Source organism: Pipistrellus hanaki (assembly GCF_964339955.1).
Source record: "Pipistrellus hanaki genome assembly, chromosome: 20".
In the NCBI taxonomy this organism is placed as follows: domain Eukaryota; kingdom Metazoa; phylum Chordata; class Mammalia; order Chiroptera; family Vespertilionidae; genus Pipistrellus; species Pipistrellus hanaki.
This window is the reverse complement of record NC_140522.1, coordinates 3,362,686-3,390,229: the sequence shown is the minus strand read 5'-3', so window position 1 is coordinate 3,390,229 and position 27,544 is coordinate 3,362,686. Positions and strand designations below refer to the sequence as shown.

General features: G+C 50.8%; 2 protein-coding genes across 4 annotated transcripts in view; one reads left to right on the top strand and one right to left on the bottom strand.

The window, feature by feature from the left end:
* Nucleotides 1–17,632, top strand: part of HEATR1 (HEAT repeat containing 1) — a 33,357-nt gene extending 15,725 nt beyond the window's left edge. Inside the window, exons 21-45 of the mRNA XM_084868647.1 lie at nucleotides 342–511; nucleotides 838–996; nucleotides 2,392–2,634; nucleotides 2,915–3,046; nucleotides 3,788–3,891; nucleotides 3,996–4,139; nucleotides 4,972–5,090; nucleotides 5,188–5,309; nucleotides 5,805–5,933; nucleotides 7,506–7,736; nucleotides 8,367–8,493; nucleotides 8,677–8,837; nucleotides 9,540–9,586; nucleotides 9,691–9,814; nucleotides 10,615–10,755; nucleotides 11,248–11,534; nucleotides 12,209–12,359; nucleotides 13,198–13,356; nucleotides 13,474–13,608; nucleotides 13,751–13,855; nucleotides 13,942–14,110; nucleotides 14,867–15,021; nucleotides 15,474–15,632; nucleotides 16,511–16,619; nucleotides 17,344–17,632. Of these exons, the coding sequence (XP_084724773.1) occupies nucleotides 342–511; nucleotides 838–996; nucleotides 2,392–2,634; nucleotides 2,915–3,046; nucleotides 3,788–3,891; nucleotides 3,996–4,139; nucleotides 4,972–5,090; nucleotides 5,188–5,309; nucleotides 5,805–5,933; nucleotides 7,506–7,736; nucleotides 8,367–8,493; nucleotides 8,677–8,837; nucleotides 9,540–9,586; nucleotides 9,691–9,814; nucleotides 10,615–10,755; nucleotides 11,248–11,534; nucleotides 12,209–12,359; nucleotides 13,198–13,356; nucleotides 13,474–13,608; nucleotides 13,751–13,855; nucleotides 13,942–14,110; nucleotides 14,867–15,021; nucleotides 15,474–15,632; nucleotides 16,511–16,619; nucleotides 17,344–17,432 (3,671 nt within the window). The 3' untranslated portion in view covers nucleotides 17,433–17,632. The remainder of the gene's footprint in view (nucleotides 1–341; nucleotides 512–837; nucleotides 997–2,391; nucleotides 2,635–2,914; nucleotides 3,047–3,787; nucleotides 3,892–3,995; nucleotides 4,140–4,971; nucleotides 5,091–5,187; nucleotides 5,310–5,804; nucleotides 5,934–7,505; nucleotides 7,737–8,366; nucleotides 8,494–8,676; nucleotides 8,838–9,539; nucleotides 9,587–9,690; nucleotides 9,815–10,614; nucleotides 10,756–11,247; nucleotides 11,535–12,208; nucleotides 12,360–13,197; nucleotides 13,357–13,473; nucleotides 13,609–13,750; nucleotides 13,856–13,941; nucleotides 14,111–14,866; nucleotides 15,022–15,473; nucleotides 15,633–16,510; nucleotides 16,620–17,343) is intronic.
* An 848-nt stretch (nucleotides 17,633–18,480) lies between these two features.
* Nucleotides 18,481–27,469, bottom strand: LGALS8 (galectin 8). 3 transcript variants are annotated; one of them, XM_084868758.1, is made up of 11 exons: nucleotides 27,342–27,469; nucleotides 25,325–25,474; nucleotides 25,080–25,168; nucleotides 23,768–23,978; nucleotides 23,295–23,414; nucleotides 22,459–22,515; nucleotides 22,163–22,189; nucleotides 21,915–22,037; nucleotides 21,505–21,593; nucleotides 20,612–20,777; nucleotides 18,481–19,974 (listed from the first exon to the last, which is right to left on the bottom strand). In XM_084868758.1, exons 2-11 carry the CDS (start codon nucleotides 25,364–25,366, stop codon nucleotides 19,825–19,827), a joined length of 1,074 nt encoding a protein of 357 aa, XP_084724884.1. In that variant the 5' UTR covers nucleotides 25,367–25,474; nucleotides 27,342–27,469; the 3' UTR covers nucleotides 18,481–19,824. The 3 variants fall into 3 exon arrangements, with proteins under 3 accessions (XP_084724884.1, XP_084724885.1, XP_084724886.1); XM_084868759.1 differs by lacking the exon at nucleotides 27,342–27,469 and adding an exon at nucleotides 25,622–25,738; XM_084868760.1 differs by lacking the exon at nucleotides 21,915–22,037.
* Nucleotides 27,470–27,544: the final 75 nt, after the last annotated feature.

Genomic DNA, 27,544 nt, shown 5'->3' with positions numbered 1-27,544 from the left:
CCAGTGAGGTACTAGTTTTAAACATACAGAAAGTCAGGGAAGACCTGTACAATTTAAAAGAACAACTTAATTTAGTTTTGTGTGGAAAACACTCCCAGAATGTTTTGAGGTGGTTTCTGCAGAACAGTGTGTCTATACTATGCTCTCATTTGTATACTTTCCAAAGAATTTCCCAGCACCTGGCTAAGATTGTTCTAGCATACCAGATACAGTGGATGGTCTTTGGAGAGGGAGTTTGCATTGGGAGTAAAACTTCTCATCATGTACTCGGGGGCACTATTTAAATTTTACGCTGCTTTCTGTCTTTAAATTGTTACTGACATTTTCCCCTCTGCTTCCAGTAGTGGCATCGCTTCTCCTTAACCTGGGGAGCCCCGTGAAGGAAGTGCGGAGGGCGGCCGTCCACTGCCTGCAGGCCCTCGGGGCCACGGCCTCCCTGTTCTACCCGGTGATAGAGCACGTGATCCCCAAAGCCGAGGAGGTGACCTCGGACGCCGCCTACGTCATTCAGGTAGCTCATCGCACAGAAGGCCGCGCGTGCGCCTTGCGTCCACCTGATGGTGTCCTCCCTCCTTGACTTGCTCTGTAAGGATTGTGAGTTTAGTCTCCGAGTTTAGAAACTGCCATGTCAGTACTTGCACATTCTCCTTCCCCCATTTTTTTAAAGGTCGCTGCTAGCAGACAAGTGCCTGGCTTTTGATTGTAAGCTGTAGGGCACCAGTGTCTTTTCCTGTTAAGGTTTCGGGGGAAATGGGAAATGACCCTCCATAATTACTACCTTTAACCTTTATAGTTCCTTAACTCTTCTTCGTGCAATTTTCTTTTTGGCTCCCTTAGGATTTGGCTACTTTATTTGAGGGACTCCAGACAGAAAAAAAACCGAAATCTCATCAGAAGTTGTCCGAGACTTTGAAAAACCTGCTTTACTGTGTATCTAGTTGCCCATCTTACGTTGCAAAAGATCTGCTGAAAGTGCTTCAGGGGGTCAACAGTGAGGTGAGTGCCGTGAGAGGGCCGGATCCCCCGGGGTGTCACGGCGAGGCCGGGCAGAATCACATGCACGCATTCAGAACGAACATTTCCTTACTGATCTGGGGAGGGAAGCATCGTGGTGGCGAGAAATACATAGGAAACCAAAAGTGCCTATTGGGGCGTTCCTCCCCATTGTAAAATGGTGTGTTATCCCTGTCTAATCCCTGGCTTGTTTTAAATGAGTTTTAAAATCACACGGGGAAACACGTCGGTGCAGGAAAACTTGGGTTGCATCTGTGCTTCCGGTGTAAAACCCCCACGATGTGATATATTCAGACATCCCAAACCATTTGCTCACTATTTCAAGCTGTACTCTTTACGGGTGGAAATCCACAGCTTCCATTATGTCGTCAAGGAAACCTGTGTACAGGTGAGGGGTTCAGAGCCTTGGTGATGTGACGGGGGGCGCTGCTCTCACCACTCCCTCGTCCTGGGGTCCAAGTGCCTGGGCTTCCCCAGCTTCAGGGTGACTGCAGCGGGGAGATGTGCCAACGGTGGAATAGGGTGAAAGCCATTTGACTGTTTTCCTGGTGGGAGCACACGTGGCATTTATGAGCTCTGTGTCTTCCCAGGTGTAATTTAAACAGGAATTGACCATCTTAGTCTATTAAGAACCAAGTAGTGACATTTTAGGCCCTGCAGGCTGTACAGTCTCGGACAGCCGCTCAGCTCTGCCTTCTATGGCATTGGCGGCTGAGGCGGTATGTGGACAGATGGGAGAAGCCATATTTCTGGCATTAGTTAAAGCCTTTACATACATAATTTGCATTAATATTAATTATACCAAGTTGGAAACACTTAGAGAAAAGGTTCAGTGTTTTAGAAAAAGCTAAAATGTATGTTGATAATCCATAACTTCAGTTTAGTTTGTATTTCCTGTTTTCAGAAAGTCTTGGGACACTTAGGTTTCTCCATTGATCTCTGAAGGGTTTAGAGCTTTTTAAAAAAATTTATTGATTTTTTTACAGAAAGGAAGGGAGATAGAGAGTTAGAAACATCGATGAGAAACATCGATTCAGCTGCCTCCTGCACACCTCCCTCCTGGGGATGTGCCTGCATCAAGGAATGTACATGCCCTTGACCAGAATCGAACCTGGGGTCCTTTAGTCTGCAGGTCGACTCTCTATCCACTGAGCCAAACTGGCTGGGGAGATTTTTGACCGTTCATTGTAGACTAAACTATAGAAGGGACCTGAGTGCTTCATTGGAGTGACAGTCATCCCGTGTCCACAAGGACATCATTATTGGGGGGTCTTCTCCAGGCTGAGCTCGCAGGCTTCCCACAGGGTATCTTTGCAGATCTTAGTTAAAGCTGTGCCCACGCGGTAACTGTTTACTAATCAGCTTTCCACACTTCAGATGGTGCTTGCTCAGCTGCTGCCTATGGTGGAGCACCTGCTCGAGAAGATCCAGAAGGAGCCCGCGGCTGTCCTGCAAGACGAGGCCACCGTTCTGCATCTCATTCTGGGGAAATATAATGAATATTCAGCTTCGCTTTTGCATAAGGACCCCAAAAGTCTAGATATATTCATCAAAGCCGTGCACACCACCGAGGAGCTTTTCGCGGGCATGCCACCCGTTCAGATCACAGCCCTCGAGAAGGTCAGTGACTTCTTTCGGAATCGAAAGCACATCCCAGCGTTTAAAACTGGGTGATGTTTTCCTTGGAGGAGACGAAGTGGACTGGACAGGTTTTAAAGGAACATGGTTTATCTGACCCACTTTGCCAAACAGTGATGTACACGGGTCATTAAAAAGTACTGCATTTTAACGGACAAAATACATTTGTAAGAGAATGATGTAAAGAATGTTTTAGGGATTCAAGTTTGTTCATTGACCCCAATGGCCTTTTTTTTTTTTTTTTTTTTTTTATCTCCTTTAGATTACAAAGCCATTTTTTGCCGCTGTATCAGACGAAAGAGTTCAGCAGAAGCTCTTGTGCACATTGTTTGACTTACTGGTGAACTGTAAAAATGCCCAGTGTGCTCAGACTGTCGGCAGTGTTTTTAAAGGGGTAAGTTGTTTATGAATGTTTGTTCTCTTCCAAGGAACACCATGTAAAGCGCCCTCCTTGCACACTGCTTTTAGGAAGTCCAGTGTTACCGTTAACAAAACCCTCAGAAAAGTCAGTAACAGAGAAGTGCTAAATCAGAATTAGAAATCTGCACTGTTGATTTTAGTATCTGGAATATTTGTGGTTTTAACCAGGTAGCAAGTGTGTGTGTATTGGAGTTTACTGGTCACAGCTCATTCTGCCTAACTTCAGTGTTGTCTGCCTGTCTTCAGTGATGCGTGTGGAATGACGTTGAGAGCTTGCGGGTCGGTTTGGGTGTCCACTGAGACCCAGGCTACATCAGAATAAGCACTAGTTATTCTGTTGTTGGAAGTCACATGTACAGAGGGTAAGGGCCTGGGAAGCGTTAGTGTCTGTGCTCAGCATTCTCAGAATTTACCGTGTGTTTACTCGGATTTCTAAGGCAAATTAAGTGGAACAAATGAAGGTACAGAGCAGTGTGTATCATATGCTCCTGTTGGTTTTATCCTTTCCATCTTTATACAGCTGTCAGTATACAAATTTTCAAAAATTCGTAAGAAATTGTCAGTGGTGTTTTTGCTTTTGGGGTTTGACCTGGGCTCCAGAGTCATAGGGAGACATAAAAGTGAACAGAGAATTTCATCGCATCTCTTTTAGTCAACGTTCATTGCTTTAATTTTATCCCGTAAGCTGTGGCGTCAACATTTTTCCATGTTTCAGATTTCCGTCAACGCTGAGCAAGTCAGAATAGAACTGGAGCCGCCAGATAAAACCAAGGCCTTGGGCACGATTCAGCAAACCAGGAGGCAGAAGATGCTGCAGAAGTAAGCTGTCACTGCAGGGAGCGAGCTGCTCCAGAATCAGGTGTATTTGTTCTTAGCACTCATAGTACCTGCTTTTCCAACTGTCTGTCACATCTGTGTCCCAGGAAATCACAAGATCTAGAATCTGTTCAGGACGTTGGAGGTTCTTACTGGCAAAGGGTAACCCTCATCCTGGAATTGCTGCAGCACAAAAAGAAGCTCAAAAACCCTCAGATACTGATCCCAACTCTTTTCAACCTGCTGTCGAGGTAACGGTCCTGCCTTTGGTCCAGGAGAGAAGGGGTTCTGATTCCTCCTCGTCTTATTTTAATTCACACTCTTCTGCTTCGCTGGTCTGTGAAACAGAGCAAGTTAAGAACTGTCGAAGAAAGATGAAAAGGATGGGTTAGGATCCATTGCCGATGCCCGCACTGACCTTCATCCTGGGCTGTGCAGGAAGTGGCCACTTGGCCTTGGGGTCCACTCCTCCTTTCAGTGCCATGTCCCTGGGGCGGCATTGCTTGTATTTAAAGATACAAGTCGAGCCAAAACCGGTGTGGCTCAGTGGATAGAGCATCAGCCTGCGGACGGAAAGGTCCCAGGTTCGATTCCGGTCAGGGGCATGTACACTGGTTGAGGGCACATCCCCGGTGGGGGGTGTGCAGGAGGCAGCTGGTCGATGATTCTCTCTCATCGATGTTTCTAACTTTCTATCCCTCTCCCTTTCTTTTTGTGGAAAATCAATAAAATATATTTTAAAAAATAAAAATAAAGATACAAGGTGACACTCTATATTTTAGGTGTAAATTATTAGCTAGAGAGCCATAGCGAATGCCGTTGAATTGTGGATGTGTTCTTTCATCTGAAAGGCAAATCAATTCTATGATTCTCCACAGGGTGATAGGAAGTGCAATAGGGAGGAGCTGCCTGTGTGAGAAAGAAGTTAGACTTCTAAATCTTCCATCCTGTGTATAGACTTGATGTTTAATGTTAACGTCTCAGTCATTTCTTACGTAATACATGTGCTGGACTGTGGTCATGGCTTTGTCACTGACTGACATGATTCCGCTTTCCCATCCCGTCCTCTTCTGGATCCTGCAGGTGTTTAGAGCCTCTGCCTCTGGACCAGGGAAACATGGAGTACACCAAACAGCTCATTCTCAGCTGTTTGCTCAACATCTGCCAAAAGCTCTCTCCAGACGGCGGCAAGATACCAAAAGGTACGCGCGTGCTTTGGTGGAGGGAAGCTGGGAGACTGTCCACCTCGGGTAGCACCGTGCCTGCCGCCTACAGCTTGGGTCCTTCTCCCCACCGCAGACGTTCTGGACGAGGAGAAGTTCAACGTGGAATTGATCGTGCAGTGCATCCGCGTCTCCGAGATGCCTCAGACCCACCACCACGCCCTCTTGCTTCTGGGAACCGTGGCCGGGATATTTCCTGTACGTACTCCTGTGTGGGGCTTCAGCCAGCACTCTCGGGGTTTCTCTCCTCCCTGGACAGGCTAGTGGGTACACAGTGGTGTCCTGTGGGTTTTGCATTTCCCCAATGACTAATGAGGTTGAGCATTTTTTCATGTGTGAATGGGAGAAATCTCTTTTTAAATCCTTTGCACATTTTATTTTATTTTATTTTTTACAGAGAGAGAGAGGCATAGAGAGTTAGAAACATTGATGAGAGAGAATCATCGATCAGCTGCCTCTTGCACATCCCCTACTGAGGATGTGCTCGCAATCAAAGTACATGCCTCTAACCGGAATCGAACCTGGGACCTTTCAGTCCGCAGGCCGACGCTCTATCCACTGAGCCAAACCTGTTTCGGCTCCTTTGCACATTTTAAAACTGAGTTTTTTTTCTCTTACTGTTGAGGTGTAATGAATCATTGATATTTGATTTGTTTAAAATAGAAAATGTTGAAAACGTATTTTCTTTTTCAGGATAAAGTTCTACACAATATCATGTCTATTTTTACATTTATGGGAGCCAACGTCATGCGTCTAGATGATACCTACAGTTTTCAAGTTATTAACAAGACAGTGAAAATGGTTATTCCAGCGCTTATTCAGGTAGGCTGTCTTTAGACCATTGCTAGTATCATTTTTTAAAAATTTTGCATAATACCAACTCAGAGTAGCAGTAAATGAGTGACAGTTACCAGCCTCTCTAAAATGCTCAGGTATCGGTGCCTCTTAAATTGTAGACGACGAAGCTAAGGAGTAATCCCGAAAATGATGTCTTTTCCAAAATACGAATGAACATGCATCCTGGGAAAGCGCCTTGACTGTATTCTGACAAAGTGACTGTACATTTACTGTGTATTTCAGGACATGGCATCAGTTTGGTAATAACCCTTGTGTAGGTCGATGAAGCGTTAAAGCTACAGTGGCAGCCTTACTGTGCACTTCCACAGGCATGCGCACGCTCTCCGAGAGTGAGCGCTCAGACGAGGGAGACTAGTGTCTGCCTGTAAGGACGGACCATTTGAACTAAACAGTGGCCTCGCAGATGAAAGAGGTTGGTCATCTCCTTGAGTTTTCTGTTTGCCTCCATCGTTGTTGGTCGTATCTTAGGTCACTGACTGACCATTCCGGGAATGACCGTATCCACACCGTCTCCTTTTAATCTTGGTATCAGATTGGTATTCTCTGCTTCCAGCACGTTAGTGAAACACGAGACGTACACATATGTATGTCTTATACATTAAGAAAAACTGCCTTGACATTGTACATGCCAATCGATTAGATTAGCGCTGGAGAGGCCAGAATAGGGACAGGCCCTCTGGGCCAGGCTGACCACAGTTTCCTAAGAAACCACGTGGCTGGTAGGAAAGTGCAGGATCTGCCCAGGAAGTGGCTGCGTTGTCACATAGCGTGAGCAGAGGCACAGCGGGAAGGGGCACGGTGTGAAGAGTGTAATGTGGTTGGTTTGTGGGGAGCAGAGAATCGAGACAGACATAGAAGGCGTTGGTTTATTCACTTTTTTCAAATACATATATTTTATTGGTTTTTTTACAGAAAGGAAGGGAAAGGGATAGAGAGCTAGAAACATCGATGAGAGAGAAACATAGACCAGCTGCCTCTTGTGCACCCCCTACTGGGGATGTGCCTGCAACCAAGGTACATACCCTTGACCGGAATCGAACCTGGGACCTTTCAGTCCGCAGGCCGACGCTCTATCCACTGAGCCAAACCGGTTTTGGCAGCTTATTCATTTTTCGATCCATTGAACAGCTTTGATTTGAGCACCCATACTAGAGAGAAGTGGTTTGAACTTGATTCTGAAACAGCAGGAGCTCATGGCCTTTCTGTGCTCTCAGTTGTACCCACTCTACTCAAGCAGACTTGCTCTCAGTGCCTGGCATTGGGGTGTGCCATTCAGTGCCTCCTGTCCCCTCCTCATCTTGTTTCTGATGAGTCTCCTTTGGGGCAGGGCTCGAATCCTACACTTTATATTCCCCTCAGGGCCAGATAGTGCCTGGGATCTAATTTACCCTTATCGAATATTTCCCAATCGGCCTTTGATTATTATTAAAGTGATTTCAATAGCGCTGGGCACACAGGAAGGCCTTGTCCTGCCACTAGAAGCCTGATGGGTGGGGGCCGTTAGTTCCCCCGCTGACCCTGCTTGCCACTCTGCAGTCGGACGGCGGAGACTCGGCGGAAGTCACGAGAAACGTGGAGGCGATCGTGGTGAAGATCATGCGTGTGTTTGTGGACGCGCTGCCACACGTCCCAGAGCACAGGCGCCTGCCGGTCCTGGCCCAGCTGGTGGACACCCTCGGCGCAGGCCGCTTCCTCTGGGTCCTCCTCGTCCTGCTGTTCGAGCAGTACATCACCAAGACCGTGCTGGCGGCCACCGGCGGGGAGAAGGTCAGAGTGGGGGGGCTAGTGGATGAAAGGCGGGTGTTTCCCGCAGGTGTGTGACGCTTTCCAGCTGAAGTGTGGGCAGCCGTGTTCCGTGTGCAGTACTTGCCAGTGCTGGCTCAGACCTGCTCTGAGAGATGCGCTCTCGTTTTTCTTTTTTTAAATATATTTATTGATTTTTTTTAGAGAGAGGGATAGAGAGTTAGAAACATTGATAAGAGAGAAACATTGATCACCTGCCTCCTGCACGCCCCCTACTGGGGTTGTGCCCACAGCCACGGTACATGCCCTTGACCGGAATCGAACCTGGGACCCTTCAGTCCGCAGGCCGATGCTCTATCCACTGAGCCACACCAGTTTCAGCAGGACTGTTTTTAGAGGAGAGGCTGGTCTGGGAACAGATCTAGACCTGATCTGAGGAAAGCAGGGTGTTTGGTTCTGCGGCAGTCGTCACGCAGACTCTGGAGTGTGCTTGCGACCCTCCTGGACTGGCTCTTCAGTGTGGAGCTCGGTGCCATGGAGATACACGGGACGGGAGGAAAGAAATATTTTTACGACATTCCCCTTACTTGTGCTTACTAATTTACATAAACTGGACAGGTACAGTTTTATGACCTGAGTCTCTTCTCTCTGCAGGATGCTATGCTCGAAGCAGACACTGAATTTTGGATCTCAGTCTGTTGTGAATTCAGTGTCCAGGAGCAGATACAAAGCTTGATGAATATCCTCCAGTACTTGCTGAGCTTGCCGGAGGAAAAGGAAGGTGGGAGAATGGGGGTACTTCCTGCTGATCTGAACGGTCGGGGGTAGGAAGGGGTGGGCAGAGAATTGTGTAGAAGAGAAGCGGTGGTAACGAAACACTGACATGTTACCGAGTATAGAAGACTCGAGAACATTCCACGCTTTGCGGCCCCGATGACTGCCTGGATGTGTTGCTCTCTTTCAGAATCCGGTCCCAAGGCGGCGTCTCACGTGAGCGAAGCGCCAGGGGAGGTGCTGCAGGTGTTCAGTGTGGATGCTCACACGGGCAAGCAGCTGCGGCACCTCAAGTTCCTGTCCGTGTCCTTCATGGCCCAGCTGCTGGCCTCCAGCCACTTCATCAGGAAGGTAAGTGCTCCTCGGCTCTGTACAATACAGTGGCTTGGCTTTTTCTAAAGGAACTGTGTTTGGAATGCTTAAAAAGATGCCCTAACAGGTGTGGCTCAGTGGATAGAGCATCAGCCTGCGGACTGAAAGGTCCCAGGTTCGATTCTGGTCAAGGGCATGCATGTACCTTGGTTGTGGCACATCCCCAGTGGGGAGTGTGCAGGAGGCAGCTGATCAATGTTTCAATCTGTCGATGTTTCTAACTATCTGTCCCTCTCCTTCTCGCTTCCTCTCTGTAAAAAAAATCAATAAAATATATATATTTTTAAAAACTAGTAAAAAGAGTTTGGCCAATATCATGCAAATGTGAGGCATGAAACCTTAAAATCAGATTATGAGCTCAAGGAAGATTAGCTTTCCATAATTAGTAGATAAATGAGTATTGATTCGCTATAGTTTTCTGAATCTTTGTGGTACTTTACAGATATTACCAATAGCTGTAGAATGCAATTAAAATAAATGAATAGAGTGTAATTAAAGTAAAGTTAGGGAAATAAAGTTATTACAATATGCTGAGGGTGATCTGAACCTGTAAGATTGCAATGTCAAAACAGTTGTGGTAGGAAGTTTGAATTTAATAGTCTTAGGTGAATTAAGGGCCCATTCAAATGGTTTTTATGACCAGCTGCTTAATGTCCTAATGAGGCCTTCTTTATAAATTAGGTCGTTGAAAGCGGTGGTCCTCAGGCCTTAAAGGGCTTTGAACAAAGGTATGTTACTTCTTCTTTTTCAATTTTTATTGGGAAAGAATTTCAAGCTTTTATCAACACCCTGGAAGAATAGTACTGGATCCTCACGAGTCTCCTGCATTTAGGTTGCTGGAGGCGGTGCTCGGCTACATTAACGCCGTCGCCCAGTCCGTGGAGAAAAACACAGACAAGCTAACCGGGAAGTTCTGGCGAGCGCTCCTCAGTAAAGCTTACGACATGCTGGACAAGGTGGGGCTCCGCTTCTCCCCAGCTCCTGTGCCTTGTTCCTGTGTTCCTGTCCTTGTGAAATGGTTTTGCATAGTTTTACTTTAAGAATAAATTTAGTGACCAAACCAGTTTGGCTCAGTGGATAGAGCGTCAGCCTGCAAACTGAAGGGTCCCAGGTTCGATTCCGGTCAAGGGCATGTACCTTGGTTGCAGGCACATCCCAGTAAGGAGTGTGCAGGAGACAGCTGATCGATGATTCTCTCTATCGATCCTTCCTGTCTGTAAAAAATCAATAAAATGTATTTTAAAAAAAAGAATAAACTTAGCAATAGCTTCTCTTAATATAATACAGCTCAGAAAAGAACCTCTTGATGACTAGAAGTATTTTGTCAGAATGACAGTTGTATCTCTATCGACTATGTGAACTTGAGCCTTAGCAAACACTGTGCTTTCAGAACTCAGGCATGGGACACTGTATGGTGTCCCACTTCATTCAGGTACAAGTGGGAGGACCGTGCCTGCCAGGTGGGGTCTGAGGGCTCTCAGAGGCTCTGCCGGTCCTGACGTAGGATCACTGCCCAGCATCCGGCTGAGTGACTGCTCCCTGGCATTGCTCAGCTCACTTAGTCTGAGCATCAGTTCTTTTTTAATAAACATGATCAGTAATGCCTTACCTGAAAGTTATATAAGAATTAAATAAGAAAGGGGGTTTGAACACTCCTGCGCCTAGAAGGTATTCAGTGGATAGAAATCTATCTGGATCTGCGTTTATCTTCCCTCTTTCCTGATTGCTTTTCTGTTCAATGTGAACCGCTCTCTAGGTCAATGCTTTGCTGCCCACGGAGACGTTCATCCCCGTGATCAGAGGGCTGCTGGGCAACCCCCTGCCGTCTGTGCGCCGGAAGGCGATGGACCTTCTCAACAACAAGCTGCAGCAGAAGGCGTCCTGGAAGAAGAAAACCGTAAGTGACGGCGCGTCCGACCACTCCCGGCCCGGCCCGTCCCGCCGTGTCCCAGCTGCGTTTCCCCACTCCCGGGTCTCCGTGGCGCCGTCCACATAGCAGGCTGCTGTCTGAATACACTGCTGTGGCATGCGTGTTTCCACCGGGACAGTCATTCTGCAGGGGTGCAGAGATGTGTCCTAAGTGTTCTTGGAATGGATTTCAACTCTGATAGGATTCTTATTGATGTGGACGACACGTTGGCTTTGGGACAATTCTCATCCACTCCGTCTCTCTGCAAACCAGGAGATGTTTAGTGTGGACCAGGGACTGTTCCCAGCACACGCGTTGCTCAGCAGCAGCGAGTCCGTAGGCGGAGGTTCTGTGTGTGGTCACGTAGCTCAGGGCGTCTTGCTCGGGCCTCTGTTGGGCAGTGTCGGCAGTGACCGTGGAAAGGAATCTGGCAGTGTCCCTGCAGCTTTAATTACTTGGGAACTTCGCTGTCCTCCGCAGGTTTACAATTTCCTCAAACTGGTTCCAGTCCTTCTGGCCGTGGTGCAGCATAGGAAGAAGGGGACCGAAGAACAAGCGATTAACAGACAGACAGCTCTGTACACCCTGAAGCTTTTGTGCAAGAATTTCGGTGCCAAGAATCCAGAGCCTTTCGTCCCAGTGCTGACCACGGCGGTGAAACTGGTCGCTCCAGAGAAGGAGGAGAAGAACGTGGTGGGCAGTGCCCTGCTGTGCGTAGCAGAGGTGGCCTCCACTCTGGGGCCCCTGGCCGTCCCGCAGCTTCCCAGGTGCGTGGTGAGGCCCCGAGGGCTCAGCTGGTTGTCCCCTACACCGAAAGGTTACGGTTCCTTCTCCAGTTAGGGCACATACGGGAGGCAGCCGATCAGTGTTTCTCTCTCACGTTGATGGTTCTCTCTCTCTCTCTCTCTTTCCCTGTCTCTCTCTCTCTCTGTCTCTCTCTCTCTTTCCCTGCCTTCCTCCCTCCCTCTCTAAAATCAATGAAATCATGTCCTCGGGTGAGCATTTTTTAATTGATCTTCAAGCTGAAAAGCACAACATTCCCATTTGCCTTTATGGTGTTTCTTGTCCCCATTTTCGATCCCCTCTGACCAGCTGTCATTAGGAAGCCGTGGGTGCTGCCGAGAGAGAGAGAGAGAGAGAGAGAGAGAGAGAGAGAGAGAGAGAGAGAGAGAGAGAGAACGCACCCACCCGTGGGGTTCTGTAGGATAGGGCCAGACACAAAGCAAGCGTTAAGGCGAGAGCCATCATTTTTAAAAGGAGCGTTGTCAATGCTACAGGCACTGGGACACGTCTTGCTCTTTGTCACGAAAGCTATGTAGACGGTGTTTTGTAGGCTCTGACATACACAGTGTAGACACCAGTGTGAGATTTTTTTTTTACTGACTTACACTCCCTTCTCTATCTGCTTAAAGTTAGTCTAAAACATGTGCTTGCTTTCTAGCCTGATGCCCTCCCTGCTGACAACAATGAAGAACACCAGCGAGCTGGTCTCGGGCGACGTCTACCTGCTCAGCGCCCTGGCGGCCCTGCAGAAGGTGGTGGAGACTCTGCCCCACTTCCTCAGCCCGTACCTGGAAGGCGTGCTGTCACAGGTGAGCCCGGGACCCAGCGTGCGGTGCGCGGGAGCAGGGGTCAAAGGAAAATCACACACTCAATCATGCGGTATTTGTTCTCTACGTTTGTAGTTGCTGCTTGGCAGGAAGCTTATTTCTGAGAAGTGCTTTGTTATTCCTAAATGCGTGCCTTCTCTCCCATGTCATCATGCCTCTGCTTAGCCTTGGCACTGAGAAGGTGTCATCTTGCCATGAGGCTGGTCTCTGGATTTGGCAGAATGTAGTTTATTGCTCTTTTTTCCCCTGAGCCGTTTGGCATTGAGCAGGCAGAGCTGTCTTTATTCCTTGCTGTAGGACCAGGTACCCCGCCAGCTCTCCTGTTGGAGGTCAGTGCAGAAGAGCTTACTGCACACAGCGCGCAAGTGGCATTTCCAACTGAACATGCCCAAGAACGGCCCCGCACCTGTTCTGTTCTCTTGATCATTTGCCATTTATAACTTCCTTGATGCGAATGATTTAACCAGTGCTTGAAATGTACAGAACGTGACCGCTCTCTCTAAGGAGCTTTCTAAGTTTGCTAGCAAGAAGGAGCTCAGGTGCTCATGGCGCTGGATTCCTGCCCTGAGAACATCGCGAGTCTGAGTTGCTCAGAGTCCTCCCACCACTCATCCACATCCCCATCTCCCGCTGGGAAAGAGGCACCCGTCCGTTTGCGTCTGCAGATGGTCAGGGTTGGCTGGGAAGGGAATGTTCTGGCAAAAGTGTACTGAGCCTTCCCAGCCACTAGCATCGGGGCTGACTTCTCGACTCATCACGTGACTCTGAGACGTTCTCACCGAGTCCACAGAGGCCTCGATCGCTGTCTCTATTTCCATAGGTGATTCGTTTGGAGAAAATCACAAGTGAGATGGGTCCAGCCTCCCAGGCTAATGTCCGACTCACATCTCTTAAAAAGACCCTGGCCACCACTCTGTCACCCCGCGTCCTGCTGCCAGCCATCAACAAAACCTACAAGCACGTCCAGAAGGACTGGAGGGTGAGATCTGTCGGGGATTAGACTTCGGGGAGGGGAGCTAAGGTGCTGACATGTTCGCCTTCATAATGAACTCGGAACGTGAAACACTGGCCCCTCTCTCCGCTGTGTTCTCGGTAGAATCACATGGGCCCGTTCATGAGCATCTTGCAAGAGCACATCGCGGTCATGAAGAAGGAGGAGCTCACCTCCCATCAGTCTCAGCTCACCACGTTTTTCCTGGAGGCCCTGGACTTCCGAGCCAAGCACCCCGAGGTCAGTTGACAGCCGCTCCCCCAATCCCGAACTCGCCTGCTGACAGCCAGCCGAAAGCTAGCTGTGACCTGTTCTACGGGCCACAAGCATGCAAAGCTGGCTGCCAGACCTCTGCCCAGTAAAACGGCTCTTTTGTTTTCAGAATGATCTGGAAGAAGTTGGAAAAACAGAAAGTCATATCATCGACTGCCTGGTGGCTATGGTTGTAAAACTGTCCGAGGTCACGTTCAGACCTCTGTTCTTCAAGGTGAGAGCTTGCTTCCTCCCCGCCTGCTCTGTGATCCTCTCAGTAACAAGATGTGTGAATAAACTCCCATTTCGCCTTCTCTCTAGCTGTTCGATTGGGCCAAGACTGAGGACGCCCCCAAGGACAGACTGCTGACGTTTTACCACTTGGCGGATTGCATTGCTGCCAAACTGAAGGGGCTCTTCACGCTGTTCGCCGGCCACTTGGTGAAGCCTTTTGCCGACACCTTGAACCAGGTGAACATCTCCAAAACAGGTTGGTGGCTGACTCCAGTCCGTGGACTCGTTGCTCTGGGTGCCTTACACGAGGCTCGGGAAGTATAGCGAGTCTAAGGGGGTGGCTGTTCTTACTGTAGTTGGGGTTCCGGCCCTAAAGGGTCTGCTTTCGCATCATGAAAATGGGTCATGAGTGAATGCAGTGGTCGGCAAACTCATCAGTCCACAGAGCCAAATATCAACAGTATAACTAACGATTGACATTTCTTTTGAGAGCCAAATTTTTTAAACTTAAACTTCTTCTAACACAGGGGTCTTCAAACTACGGCCCGCGGGCCACATGCAGCCCGCAGAGGAGTCTGATCTGGCCCGCCAGGTTTTTTGGGCAGTGAGTGCAGCCGAGGTGTTACAGTAGGGATTAGTTCATATAGTCCGGCCCTCCAGCTCTCTGAGGGACCGTGATCTGGCCCCCACTTTAAAAAGTTTGAGGAATCTAACACCACTTCTTCAACATAGACTCACCCAGGCAGTGGTATTTTGTGGAAGAGCCACATTCAAGGGGCCAAAGGGCCGCATGTGGCTCGTGATCTGTGGTTTGCCGACCACTGAGTTAACGGAAAGGAGGGATCACTTAACCCAGAGCCCATCCACACTGTTCCACCCTCATCCTGAGCTTGCTTTCTGGATGGAGGGGGCATACCCTCTTGATTGTAGTTCTGTCAATAGTGATTTGAATGTAAACATTGGAGATGAAATTGTGACATGGTTTTCACTTTTACTCTCCCCCCTCTTACAGATGAAGCGTTTTTTGACTCTGAAAACGACCCTGATAAGTGCTGCCTGCTCTTACAGTTTATCTTGAACTGTTTGCATAAGATCTTCCTTTTCGACACCCAGCACTTTTTAAGTAAAGAGAGAGCAGAAGCCTTGATGATGCCTCTGGTGGACCAGGTAACCGAGTCAAACCACCTTTTCACTTCTCATTTTTTGTGGCTTTAACTTATCTTCATTAGTTTACTGAGCTCTACTTTTGAATTTTTCACATGAAAAGCACAATATAAGGACTAATGCAGCAGTCGCCAACCGGTGATCCTCGGACCCCTGGTGGTCCATGAGGTCCGAAAGGCTGGGGACCGCTGGTCTAGTGGTTAAGTTTCTAACTTGTTAGAACTGGTTTCATTGAGAATGTTGGGGTGCGGCTGTCCTCCGGCTCGGAGAGTCTCCGGAGGGAGGGGTGCTGAGGCTGAGGACTGTGAGCTCCTGAAGGCGGTCTGCTTCTTAGAGACCGTGTCAGAACAGCTCCCGGTTTGAGCCTGTCACGGAGGACAGAGGAATAGTATTACGTTGGGTATTTTTCAAACAGAATGCGCCCTGTTGCTCAAAGCCCTTTTCCCACTCCGCAGCTGGAGAACCGGCTGGGAGGAGAAGAGAGGTTCCAGGAGCGGGTGACGCAGCACCTGGTGCCCTGCATCTCCCAGTTCTCGGTGGCCATGGCCGACGACTCCCTCTGGAAGCCCCTCAACTACCAGATCCTGCTCAAGACCAGAGACTCCTCGCCCAAGGTCAGGAGCCGCGGGGGCGGCACGGGTGCCCTGGGTTCTCATCACGTAGGCCAAACAGCTATCGCGCGGTCATGGCTGTGCAGCCATGGTAACTGGCCAGACAAACATGGCTGCTCGTCTCCTAGCAACAGCGGGCAGGCTGTGCTGGATAGAAGTTTGTGCCTGCATTTCTGGATTTTACTTCCGGGTTATCCATAAAGAACAGCAGTCCTCCCCTGACCCATATAGTGTGTGTGGGTGGCTCAAACACTCAAATACTTCTAAATACTTTTGCACTTTTATTTATTTTTTAAAATATATATTTTTTACAGAGAGGAAGGGAGAGGGATAGAGAGCTAGAAACATTGATGAGAGAGAAACATGGACCAGCTGCCTCCTGTACATCCCCTACTGGGGATGTGCCCACAACCAATGTACAAGCCCTTGACCAGAATCAAATTTGGGACCTTTCAGTCCGCAGACCAATGCTCTAGCCACTGAGCCAAACCGGTTTCGGCACTCTTGCACTTTTAAATCTTGAGAAGACATGAAGTGATCCCTTGTGGTTTTTAATTTAAACGCCTCTTAAGTTTCTCTGCTCACAGAGGCCAGTGCTTTGAGCTTGTCCACAGACTTTCCTCTGGGTGAGAGAATCTCAGGCTGAGGGGTCTGTGGGATGCTGGAAGGCAGGTGTAGCTGGTGACACCCATGGACATGGGGGCCGAAGTGCTGGAACACAGTTCAGGATGCCTGGATCCCAAACAGATCCCCAACTGTCCCGTCCCCTGGCATCCTGAGGCGGGAGTCGGATGGACATAAAGTGAAATAAGCTCGTGTTAAAGAACATTTCGCTTTGAAGATTCTAGTTTTCGCCAACCTTTGCCCTTGGCTCCCTCCAGGTTCGGTTTGCTGCCCTCATCACCGTGCTCGCGCTGGCGGAGACGCTGAAGGAGAATTACATCGTCTTGCTGCCGGAGTCCATCCCCTTCTTAGCGGAATTGATGGAAGGTAATTTCCAATGAACACGCCAGTGTGGGTGCAGGGGGACGGCCTGGGCTCCCACGGGGACCCGGGAGGCGGGGTTCCTGTGCTGAGTGCGGTGGCGGGAAGAGATTAAGAAATGGCCTCTCCTTTGCCTTCCCCTCACACACGTGTTTGGCTGCAGCTGGAGGCTATTGTATCACGATGGCTAGGCATTGAGACAGCCTGTGACAGCTTCCTGTTCACAGCGACCAGCTCTACCCCGTGCTGGGCATGGTCCTCATTATCCCCTCGACCGTATAAGCCAATGCAGTGCCCGTTTCACAAAGGAAAGAACTAGAAGCTTTAGGGGATTAGGTAACTTGGTGAACGTGTGATGGAGCTGGGGTGGGAGCCAGGTGTGCGGTGTGGACACTGGGCCCAGGAAGCTCCAGGCACAGCGTAGCCCAGGGAATGACGGGGGGGGGGGGGGGGGGGGGCTCCCCGTGAACAGGGGACGGAGGCCAGGAGGCCACGCGTTCACGTTCGTGTTGCACTGCTCATCTCCACAAAGGTCGTGCACCTGGTTCTGACGGCCTGGAGCGCGGCTCCGCCAGGAATCGGGAATTTTCTTCTGGGGCCTCTGTTGGAGCCTCCCAGGCGCCTCCGCTTTGATGCCTCCCTGTCTGGGGGCTGGGGGCCAGAGCCGGGACGCGCCCGGATGAGGCAGGGGAACGGGGCCGGAAGCTGACCCCTGTCCTTGCATTTGCAGACGAGTGTGAAGAGGTGGAGCATCAGTGCCAGCGGACGGTGCAGCAGCTGGAGGCCGTCCTGGGGGAGCCACTGCAGAGCTACTTCTAACCGCGGCGGCGTTCGCACTCTGGTCCGAGTTCGGATTTATGTTTTATATTTTTATTTGGGTGTTTGGTGCCATGTTAGTTTTGGTGCCTTAACACCAACGTGGACTTGACAAGGGTCTTCCCTCGTTTGTACTGCATCCAAGCCCTCCCGCCACCTGTACAGATTCGCAGAGTAAAGGACACATGTGGTTTGGTAATGGCGGCTGTGCGTTTATTGGTCACTCCTGACCGAGGTTCCTGGTACAGACAGGTCTCGTCCTTGAGCCCCAGCTGGCAGTACCCGCTGGACTGCCAAAGCTCGAACCTTAGCGCTTCTATAAAGGAATGTCTTAGCCCGTGGTGGCCAGGTCAGATTTCCCTCAAAGCAATCCATTTTCTTCCGCTTTCAACAGGAACACTTTGGACTGTAAAGCCATTTCGACTTTACTTCCATTTTGGGTAGATAACACTTCAGCCTTGACTTTTGTGTGTGCCCATAGAGGGCAGTCGTTCTAGAATGTACTTTCCACTCAGGACAATGATCATCTCCTTTATCTTTCGGCCTTTGGTGGGGGGTGGAGGCTACAGGCTGTTTATGAAATAGCTACACCTGGCAAACCCACCAGCTGGAAGCCACTCCCCCTTCCCTTCCCTGATCCCCTTTCCCAGGGAGTAGGAGGCCCAGTTTCCCACAGGTGGTGACCAAGAGTCACTTGTATGAGAAAGAACCGGATTTTTTTAATGTGATATCACAGTGACAGAATTGTCACAAGCAAAAGGCTGACATGCTGTATAGATGTTCTCTTTAAGAAAAGTCTTACACTCAGTCATAAACGCTAATAGCTTCATTTCAAAACATCTAAAGATTTTGTATCCTGTCAAAGAATCAGTTCTTTGTTCCACAATCTCCATGTAAAATGAAAATGAACTATTGGACTTAGAGCAGGATCTCCGTCATGCAATCTTTCAGGAAGAACAAAATAACCCTGGGATTCTAGAGTCACGCCCCCATCAGTGTTTTGTTTTGTTTTTTAATTTATTTTGAGTTTGGCAAAACTCGGCATAATAAATAGGAAAATGTTGGAAAGAATGCTAGAAGTTTCTACACTGTAATATTCTTTTCAGTATAAGGGTGTTAAAAAATAACAAGTATCCGTTATGAAAAATACTCCTAAATCCTGGCAGAATCCAGCTCAGCAGTTTTTACCTCCCCGCTCCCCAGCCTTTCAAATTTCCTGTAACAAGACCTGACATGTGAGAATTCTGCAGAGGATTCTGCCAACTCGTTTCAAAGAATAACAGAAAAAATTACAGAAATGCAACACTTGAACTTGCTGATACAGGTTTGATTTAATCGCTTAGGTAGAACAATGTTTTGATCTCAGCCTAATGACGGACTCATCTTTGGAAAAGCAGAGGCAATGCCCCTTGGCATGCCGACAACCAGCAGGCGTATGCTGCCCCTCTACTTTGGTCTCTCGGTGTAGCTCACTTTCTGGTAGGGCCTGTTTGATAAACATTAAATCACTCTTGACTACGCTTTGTTACCCATAAACATCTGCCAATTAATTGAATTCCGCTCGCTTCTACCTTAAACTCTCTGTACAGGTATGTGCAGATCTTTATCTCACCCTAAATTCATAAAAAAAAAAAATATTCCACAGTAACCACTCACTGGTACAGATAGATGTATTCTGATGGACATCATGTGAATTTCAACACCGTTCGTTTTTGTTGGTTTTGCTTTGTTTTGCTGCCTTAATCTCTGTGCTGTGTTCATGTCCTAGTGTTAATGATCTGGTAGCACTTACAGTCAGGTGTTTATAGTGTTAAAGGGAACTGCCAGGTGTCAATCGGTATCAACTCCCTAGCTGCGGGGATGAGAGAAGGCTCTTTAAGAATGTGGTTCCTGGCGCTGTGGTAGTGTCTCCTACAAATTAATGTTTTAGGTAGTTTACTAGCTGAGTCATCTAAGATACACAAGGGTGTATCTGACCTGCAGAGGCACCAGGGCTGACATAGCAGAGCCTAAGGAACGTGGCTGTGGGCACCACTGGGCATCCATCCCAGCTCCCAGCACGTTGCCTGCAAAGGCAGCACTCGATGCATTTGCTGCTGCAGAGAGCAGGCCCCTCACCAGTGCCTGGTGACCGAAGCGGGTTACAAACAAGAGGCTGGGGGGGGGGGGGGGGGGGGGGGGAGAGCAGGGAGCCTGAATAACGCATAGACTGCTGCTGCCTCTAACTCCCTCCTGTGCTAGACAGCCACCTGCGCGCCAGGTCAGAACACCGGGACTAAGGCTGCTGAAGCTCATCCTATCTATGTACACGGGTAGTGTGGTCGTGCGACGATGCATTGTCACAAGGCCAGTGTCACGTAAGCCATCTGTATTTCAGTTTTTGTGGTCGGGTCAGCTACCAGCTCCTCACTTCCAGCAGCTGGATGTCTCCATCGATCTCCAGGGTGTCGATACTGGGCAGCTCCTTAAACCTGTGCTTGTACTCCAGGCTGTGGACTCCGTTCACCGCCACCTTGAACTCTTTCACGTCGCAATAAATGATCATCTGAAAGGAAGGGACGCGCCACATTAGTGCCGCCCTCGGTTTAAAAACTTTTTGTTTCTTGAACAAACAGGAGTCACTTCCTGGAAGAAAGGACTGCCCCAAAGCTGTGTGTAACCACAGGGGTGATGGCCGTGCAGGCAGTTTCACGGCTCCCATGTCCTCATGTGCACTGGGCATTAAACATGTTACCCCAGGACCGAGACACAGTTCCTGCCAAAAGTCCTATTGACTAACGGGGCTGTTATGTCCAATAATTCCATTCTACTGGGTTTGCCATTTGTGCTGACTGTCCATGTTATAAACAGGACATTGAAAATACAATCTCAAAATAAAACCCACACACACCTGCACAGTAGGGCTTGGTCTGCACAGACCAGGGGTCTTCAAACTACAGCCCGCGGGCCACATGCGGCCCGCAGAGGAGTCTGATCCTGCCCGCCAGGTTTTTTGGGCAGTGAGCGCAGCCGAGGTGTTACAGTAGGGATTAGTAGTTCATATAGTCCGGCCCTCCAGCTCTCTGAGGGACCGTGATCTGGCCCCCACTTTAAAAAGTTTGAGGACCCCTGGCACAGACCATATGTCTTACCCCTGCTCCCGGGATTCTTTCCCCTGTCCCATTTCCAAAATGCAATCTTACCTCAAAGTACATCCCAGGACTGAACGGGAAACAGGTGATGTTTCTCTCCTCCTCTCCCCAGGACTCCTGAAGGAAGGAATTCCTCACAAACGCTTTACTGTTCAGGCGTGGGTTCAGGTGGAGAGCAATATCCTTGGATTTTCCTGATATCAGGTCCACATTAAAGCTTTTAAGACAAAAGGGGGAAAAAAAATTTTTTTTCAACCGAAAAATTGCACGTTCTGAAATTTAACAATCAGAACTGAACTGTGGTGATAACCACAAAACACAAGTATGCATACGGACATAGGAACACAAAAAGGTGGAATGAAACTTGAAATTCCAAGTTAGCATTTCCGTAGACATAAATATGTTATTTGTAAAAGAAAGATTAAAAAAAAAAAAAAAAGTTGAAAATCAACATAGAGGGTAGGATCTGGTTGGGTTTAGAAGGATGAGCTGAGTGATTTCTCCAGCGGCGGGGGGGCAGCGTCCCATCTAGAAGGGATTCTCCTCACTTGTATGTGTTGTGTTCTTGGAGGTGTACTTCTGTCTAGGAAAGACCTCCCATTCCAGGCTTCCAGATCTGAATATCTCTGGAGGAGGCCCGTAAAGCAGACATTTCACAAGTTGCGTGACAAGAGGGGCCCTAACAAGAGCTACAGCACCTCAGCGCTGCCCTGGATTCTACCAGGGAAGGAGGGGCCGCCCTGAGTCTGGCCACATTCGGATTCAGTCCTGATTCTGCCCCCTAGTGAGCAGCCTGGCTTCCTCTTTGTCAGCCTCACCTTCCAGATGAGGACTGGGACCCGGGCGTTACTGGGATCTCACAGGAAGGACAGACGTGTGGTGCGCGCCAGGAGGAGACACGTGGAAGAGGGCTGCACCATTACCATTAACTCGGTGATACCCACCCCTTGGCCTTGGCGTTCACTTCTCCTTTAATGACGACTGTCCGTCCGGGGCCCATGGAGGTGTTCAACCTCGCCACGAAAGGCAGCGTCTGCAAAGAGACCGCAGTGGGCACCAGGAAGCCTGCAGGAGGCCAGCTTGTGGGGAAGCTGTCCAAACACCGAAGTGCCCGAAGGCTGAGGCTGTCCACCCCGTGGAGGGACAGCCTGTGTCCGCCTGGGTCCCGGCCGGGTCCCCAGCAGGGAGGGGATCACTAATGGCTCCTTGGGGGCCTGGGGCCTGAGCTGACCAGGGACGGCACCCAGATGCCAGGTGGCTGGCTGCTCTGGGCTCCTGAAGGTAGAGGTGCCACTTATCAGCAAACTTAAGACTCCCCTTGTCCTACAGGAGGAGAAATGGGGGCTCTTCAAACCTTTGACAAACAGTTGATAGGTAGTATTTTGGCGCCAGTCAAAGTGTGATGGGCAGCCGGACCTTTGCTCTTGGTGTAGACAGTTCTGGGTGCGATTTTACCAGTGTCGCCTCTATTACTAGGCTGTGGGGAGACAGGAGTGCAGTGAGGGATGGGGTGACTGGCGCTGTCTTCCAATGTTTAAACCGCTCGCTCCCTGGGCAACTTTCTAGAACATTCTACGTATTCCAACAGGCAGAAATACTTACAAATTGTGACATGCCGGCGTTTGGTACCTACAGAGAGAGAGAGAGAGGCAGAATGAGGACGCCTGAAAGAGGAGAGCCCAACGCTGTGTACGTAACAGCAGTAACTGGATCTCACTGGTGTCCCAAGCCAGCCCGACTGGGACCAGTGCCTGCTCCGCCATGAGACCAATACCCAGGCAACAGGAGCTCCATAGCGGCGTGGTCCGGAGTCAGGGCTACTCGGGCTGGAAGGTCAAGCTGAATCCTGTATTCCCCCCGTTTTAAACTGGGGGTTCATGGAAATATCTGACACTCACATCTTCTCCATTCAGAACGGCCACCTCCAGAGTGGGTGCCTGGGCACTCCGTAAGTCCTGGGGAAAAGAGAAGAGGGATCTTTACCATCCGTCCGGTTCCCAGTGACATAACAGAAAGAACCACAGCCCAGCCAGGGGGCCTCAGGGGTTGAGCGGCAACCCGGACACCGAGAGTCTGCAGGTTTGATTCCCGGTCAGGGCACATGCCAGGGTTGTGGACTCGATTCCTGGCAGGGGGCATGCAGGAGGCAGTGAATCAATAGGAAAGTTTCTATCTCCCTCTCTCTCCCTCTCAAATCAATACATTTTTAAAATTATTTATTTTAATATATATTTTTTAATATATTTTTTTATCGATGTTTTACAGAGAGGAAGGGAGAGGGAGAGTTAGAAACATCCATGAGAGAGAAGCATCGATCAGCTGCCTCTTGCACACCCCCTACTGGGGATGTGCCCGCAACCAAGGTCCATGCCCCTGACCGGAATTGAATCTGGGACCCTTTAGTCCGCAGGCCGACGCTCTGTCCACTGAGCCAAACCGGTTAGGGCCCCCACCCCACCCCCTTTTTTTTTTTTTTTTATGCTTGAGAACTCCGCTTTAGTCTTCTTGGAGGGCAAGTTAGCACTTTCAACCACAACTTAGAATGCAGACACCCCCTTGGCGCAGGCAGCCACCTCCCCAACCCCCGTCCTCCTGGTTCGAGGGAACAGCCCAGCGGCTAAAGGGCTTCTGGCTGGGACTGCCCTCGATTGGGGTCTGCAGACAGAGGGTTGGGGGTCCGGGCGGTAACTGGAGGGGTTTCCTTCCGTTTCACCGCGGAGGGGAGGGTGCTCACCGAGCTGAAGCTGAAGCCGACCGAGTGGATGCGCACTTTGCCCGAGATGCCCAGCGTGTCGATCTTCTCGGGGCTGACCCTGTGCGCGTACAGCAGCGTGTGCTTCCCGTTGACGGCCACCTGGTGGGCACAGTTACAACCGGTTAACAGACCCACCCACTGGGTAACACCAACCGCCATCTGGAGACTCGGGTTGGATTTCCAGTTTACCCCTCTGCCCCCTTGGTCTGCCCAGACTGACGGGCAGCATCAGCCACCCGCAGGGTCTGTCTGCTCCCGCCTTCCTGATCTCATGAATGCCTAATGTCTGTCCTCCTCGGCACACCAGTCCCGTACGCGTGCACATATGTTCCCCTGGGAGGAGAAACATGGCCCCTACAGGGGGAACAGCCACAGCCAGACTCTCTGATGGAGAACCGTGAGGGTGAAAGCGCCCTGCGCACGCCCACGAATGAGGTTCGAGGCTCAGCCACCTGGAACTTGTCCGTCAGCACCATCATGACGATCTCGAAGGACTTCTCCTTCCCGAAGGGCATGTCGTAGGTGATCTCCTCCCGCCCCCACTTCTCGTTCTTGAGGGTGTTGCAGACGATGCAGCTGGTCCTCTTGAAGCGCGGGTTGAAGTGGAAGATGACGTCCGCGCGGGGGTTCACGCTGCTGCCGCTCTGCAGGTCCACCTGGAACCTGGGGGGAGGCGGCCCCTGAGCTGAGCACGGGGCAGGGGGGCTGCGGGGCGGGGTCCACAGCAGGGGATCCAGGCCGGGGACACACGGCGGACCCCCTCCTCCAGCCGCACGGCCTCACCACGCCGCCTTCGCTGCTTCCTTAGTAACAGACCCCGGGGCCCCGTCTGTCCGGAGGGAGCCTCCATCCTCCGGCCTCCCTCGTCCATCCCTGCAAACAGCACGTGCTCCCACCCAGCCACCCCACGCATGCCGTGAGGCTGCAGTTCTAGCGCCGAGAACCATGGGAAAGAGGCCTTCGCCTGGGGCAGCAGAGCAGACGCCGGAGGAGGCTGCTTCTCTAAGACGTGGCAACAGCTGTCTCCCTCAGACCCGACTCTTCCCTGGAAGCCACTGTCAACGTGGGCGGCAGCCACACTGACCTGAGCCCAACTCTAACAGATACGGCCTCGTCCACAGTTTGTACCCAGCCCGTCCGATAAAAACGACCCAAACGGGCCTTAGGAGGAGCAGTGGGAGGGACCCTGCAATTGGACTCTGTCCCTGTTTCCGGACCACAGTTCCCCTCAGTAACCAAACATCCAATCTATACATATAAAAGCCTACGCGGCCCTTCCACTGTTAGTTATGGCACGCACTGACCACCAGGGGGCAGACGCTCAACGCACAGGCATGGAAACATGGAACAGACTGGTGAATCTCAGAGGGAAGGGGGAGGGCGGGAAGAGATTAACCAAAGATCTTATATGCACACTAGAGGCCCGGTGCCCTCGGCCCAGCCTGCAGGAACGGGGCTGAAACCGGCAGTCCGACATCCCACAAGGGGTTCCAGATTGTGGGAGGGTGCAGGCCAGACAGAGGGACCCCACTGGTGCACAAATCCGTGCACCAGGCCTCACGTTCCTTATAATGAGATCGGACTTAGAGCAATAAAATAAAAAACCGACTCTTTCAGTCACTCATTCCCATCTCGGCATCTGGGCCAGGATGCTGATGGAAGCAAGGTCAGCCTCACGTACCCAAAGTCTCTCCCACGTTATGTTATTGCCACATGGAGACAGCTTCTCCGTGTTCTCCTCCATCGGACGCCACACGATCTTACCTGTCCGAGTCCCCTGGAACGTGCCCGCGGATCACAATCAGGGTTCCGGGATCCAGCTGCTCAGGGATGGTCCCCACGTAGGGGATTATCTGGGGAAAACGATTTGAACAAACGCGCTTTTAGGAACCCAGCATTTTCCACGTGGCCCTCACGGTTTTCCAACAGCCACCCCGCCCGTCACTGCAGCCCTGGGTGTGCTCTCAGTCCCGCCAAGGGCAGGAAGTGACGCCAGGGGACTCGGTTACCGGGTTGCAGATGACATTCTGTAGGTTGTTCAAGGACAGCATCCTTCTCTTCCTCTTTAGTGTCGACTGCGGTCTCTCTTCTGTGTCTGAGCTCAGGTTTTAAGCAAGTTTCATTGAAAGGTTCCCTCGATTGAAACGGAGGCAGTTGCCCTGGGTAAGGTCAAAACAGAGGGAAAGAAAATGCATCACCTTTCTTTATGTCATAATTATCCTTAAAGGTAAGTTATAAATTATTTCACTCATATTTGCCAAGTAACGGGATGCTATTGCAACCAAAGATATGACCCCAATTCTCACTGAGGGCACTTCCATTGGCAGCAAAATCTCAGATATCCAGGTCTGAGGTGATACCTCGTTGTCATTTTAATTTGCATCTCTCTCTGATGACCAGTGACTTTGAGCATTTTTTTCATGTCTCTTGGCCATCTGTATGTTCACTTTGGAGAAGTGTCTATTTAGGTCCTTTGCCCATTTTTTGATTGCACTGTCTTCCTTTTGTTAAGCTGTATGGGTTCCTTATATATTTTGGATATTTACCCTTTATCAGATGTATCCTTGCCAAATACGTCCTCCCATCCAGTGGGCCTCCTTTGTCAAACATTGAGCGTAATGGCTTGGTAGATTTCTGGGATCTCTATTCTGATCCATGGATCTACATACCTATTCTCATGCCAGTACCAAGCTGTCTCAGTTGCAGTGGCTTTGTAGTGTAACTTGAGATCTCATATTGTGATTCCTCCAACTTTGTTCTTCTTTCTCAGGATTGCTGTGGCTGTTGGGGGTCTTTTTCTTTTTTTGTTCCATATAAATTTTGGGGGGATTTGTTCTAGATAGATCTGTGAACTATGCTGTTGGTATTTTAATGGGGATGGTACTGAATCTGCAGATTTGGGGAGTATGGCCGTTTTAATGATGTGATTCTACCAATCCATGAACACGGTATATCCTTCCACTGGTTCTTATCTTCTTCTAATCTCTTTTTTCAGCGTCCAGTAGTTTTCCGAGTGCAAGTCTTTTACCTTCTTGGTTAGGTTTATTCCTAAGTAACTTAATTTTTTTTGTTGTTGCAATAGAAAATGGGCCCTAACCGGTCTGGCTCAGTGGATAGAGCTCCGGCCTGCGGACTGAAGGGTCCCAGGTTCGATTCCGGTCAAGGGCATGTATCAATACCTTGGTGGTGGGCACATCCCCAGTGAAGGGTGTGCAGGAGGCAGCTGATCAATGATTCTCTCTCATCGATGTTTCTAACTCTATCCCTTTCCCTTCCTCTCTGTAAAAAATCAATAAAATATAACAACAACAACAACAAAACACACACACACACACACACACACACACACACACAATGAAAAGAGGAAGGAAACAAGTTTCCGGAGTCTGGCCCCGCCCAGAGCACCTGACCTGTCACAGGTCAACAGAGAACGCCGCCTCCCACGCGTTAGCGCCGACCCGGCATTCCGGTCCGGTCCCCATCCCGGTCCCCGACCCCGTCCCTGTCCTGGTCCCCGACCCCGTCCCCGTCCCGGTCCCCGACCCCGTCCCTGTCCTGGTCCCCGACCCCGTCCCTGTCCCGGTCCCCGATCCCCGTCCCTGTCCTGGTCCCCGATCCCCGACCCCGTCCCTGTCCCGGTCCCCGATCCCCGTCCCTGTCCTGGTCCCCGATCCCCGACCCCGTCCCCGTCCCGGTCCCCGACCCCGTCCCTGTCCTGGTCCCCGACCCCGTCCCTGTCCCGGTCCCCGACCCCGTCCCTGTCCCGGTCCCCGACCCCGTCCCGGTCCCCGACCCCGTCCCTGTCCTGGTCCCCGATCCCCCTCCCTGTCCCGGTCCCCGATCCCGGTCCCGGACCCCGCGCGCCTCGCAGGCCCCCATCGCCCCGGGAGGCGGAGGGTCCCGGGTCCCGCCGGGCAGAGGCGGCGGAGGGGCCTCCGGGTCCCGGGCGGGAGCGGGACAGGCCCACCGCTCCGCCCGGACCCTCCCCGGACCCTCCCGCGCCCCCCGCGCAGGCGGCGCACTCACCGGCGGCGGCTCGGCGCTCGGACGGGAAGAAGCGTCGGCGGGTCCGTCCGCTTTCGGTTCCGCTCGGCGGTTCCGGTTCCGCTGGGCCCTGCGGTTACGGACGGACGGGCGCTCAGTCCGCCGCTGGGGGAGGGATGGGGCGGGAGGGAGGGCTGGGAGCGGGGCGGAGTCTGGGGTCACCCCGCCCCGGAGACGGGGCTGCG

Excerpts from the sequence above, each read along its gene's own strand:
- LGALS8 (XM_084868758.1), bottom strand. The coding sequence starts at position 25,366 with ATGCTGTCCTTGAACAACCTACAGAATGTCATCTGCAACCCG. Across the intron at positions 25,169-25,324 it reads AGAATGTCATCTGCAACCCG|ATAATCCCCTACGTGGGGAC; the intron begins GTAACCGAGTCC and ends CGTTTTCCCCAG. Across the intron at positions 20,778-21,504 it reads GTGAACGCCAAGGCCAAGGG|CTTTAATGTGGACCTGATAT; the intron begins GTGGGTATCACC and ends TTGTCTTAAAAG.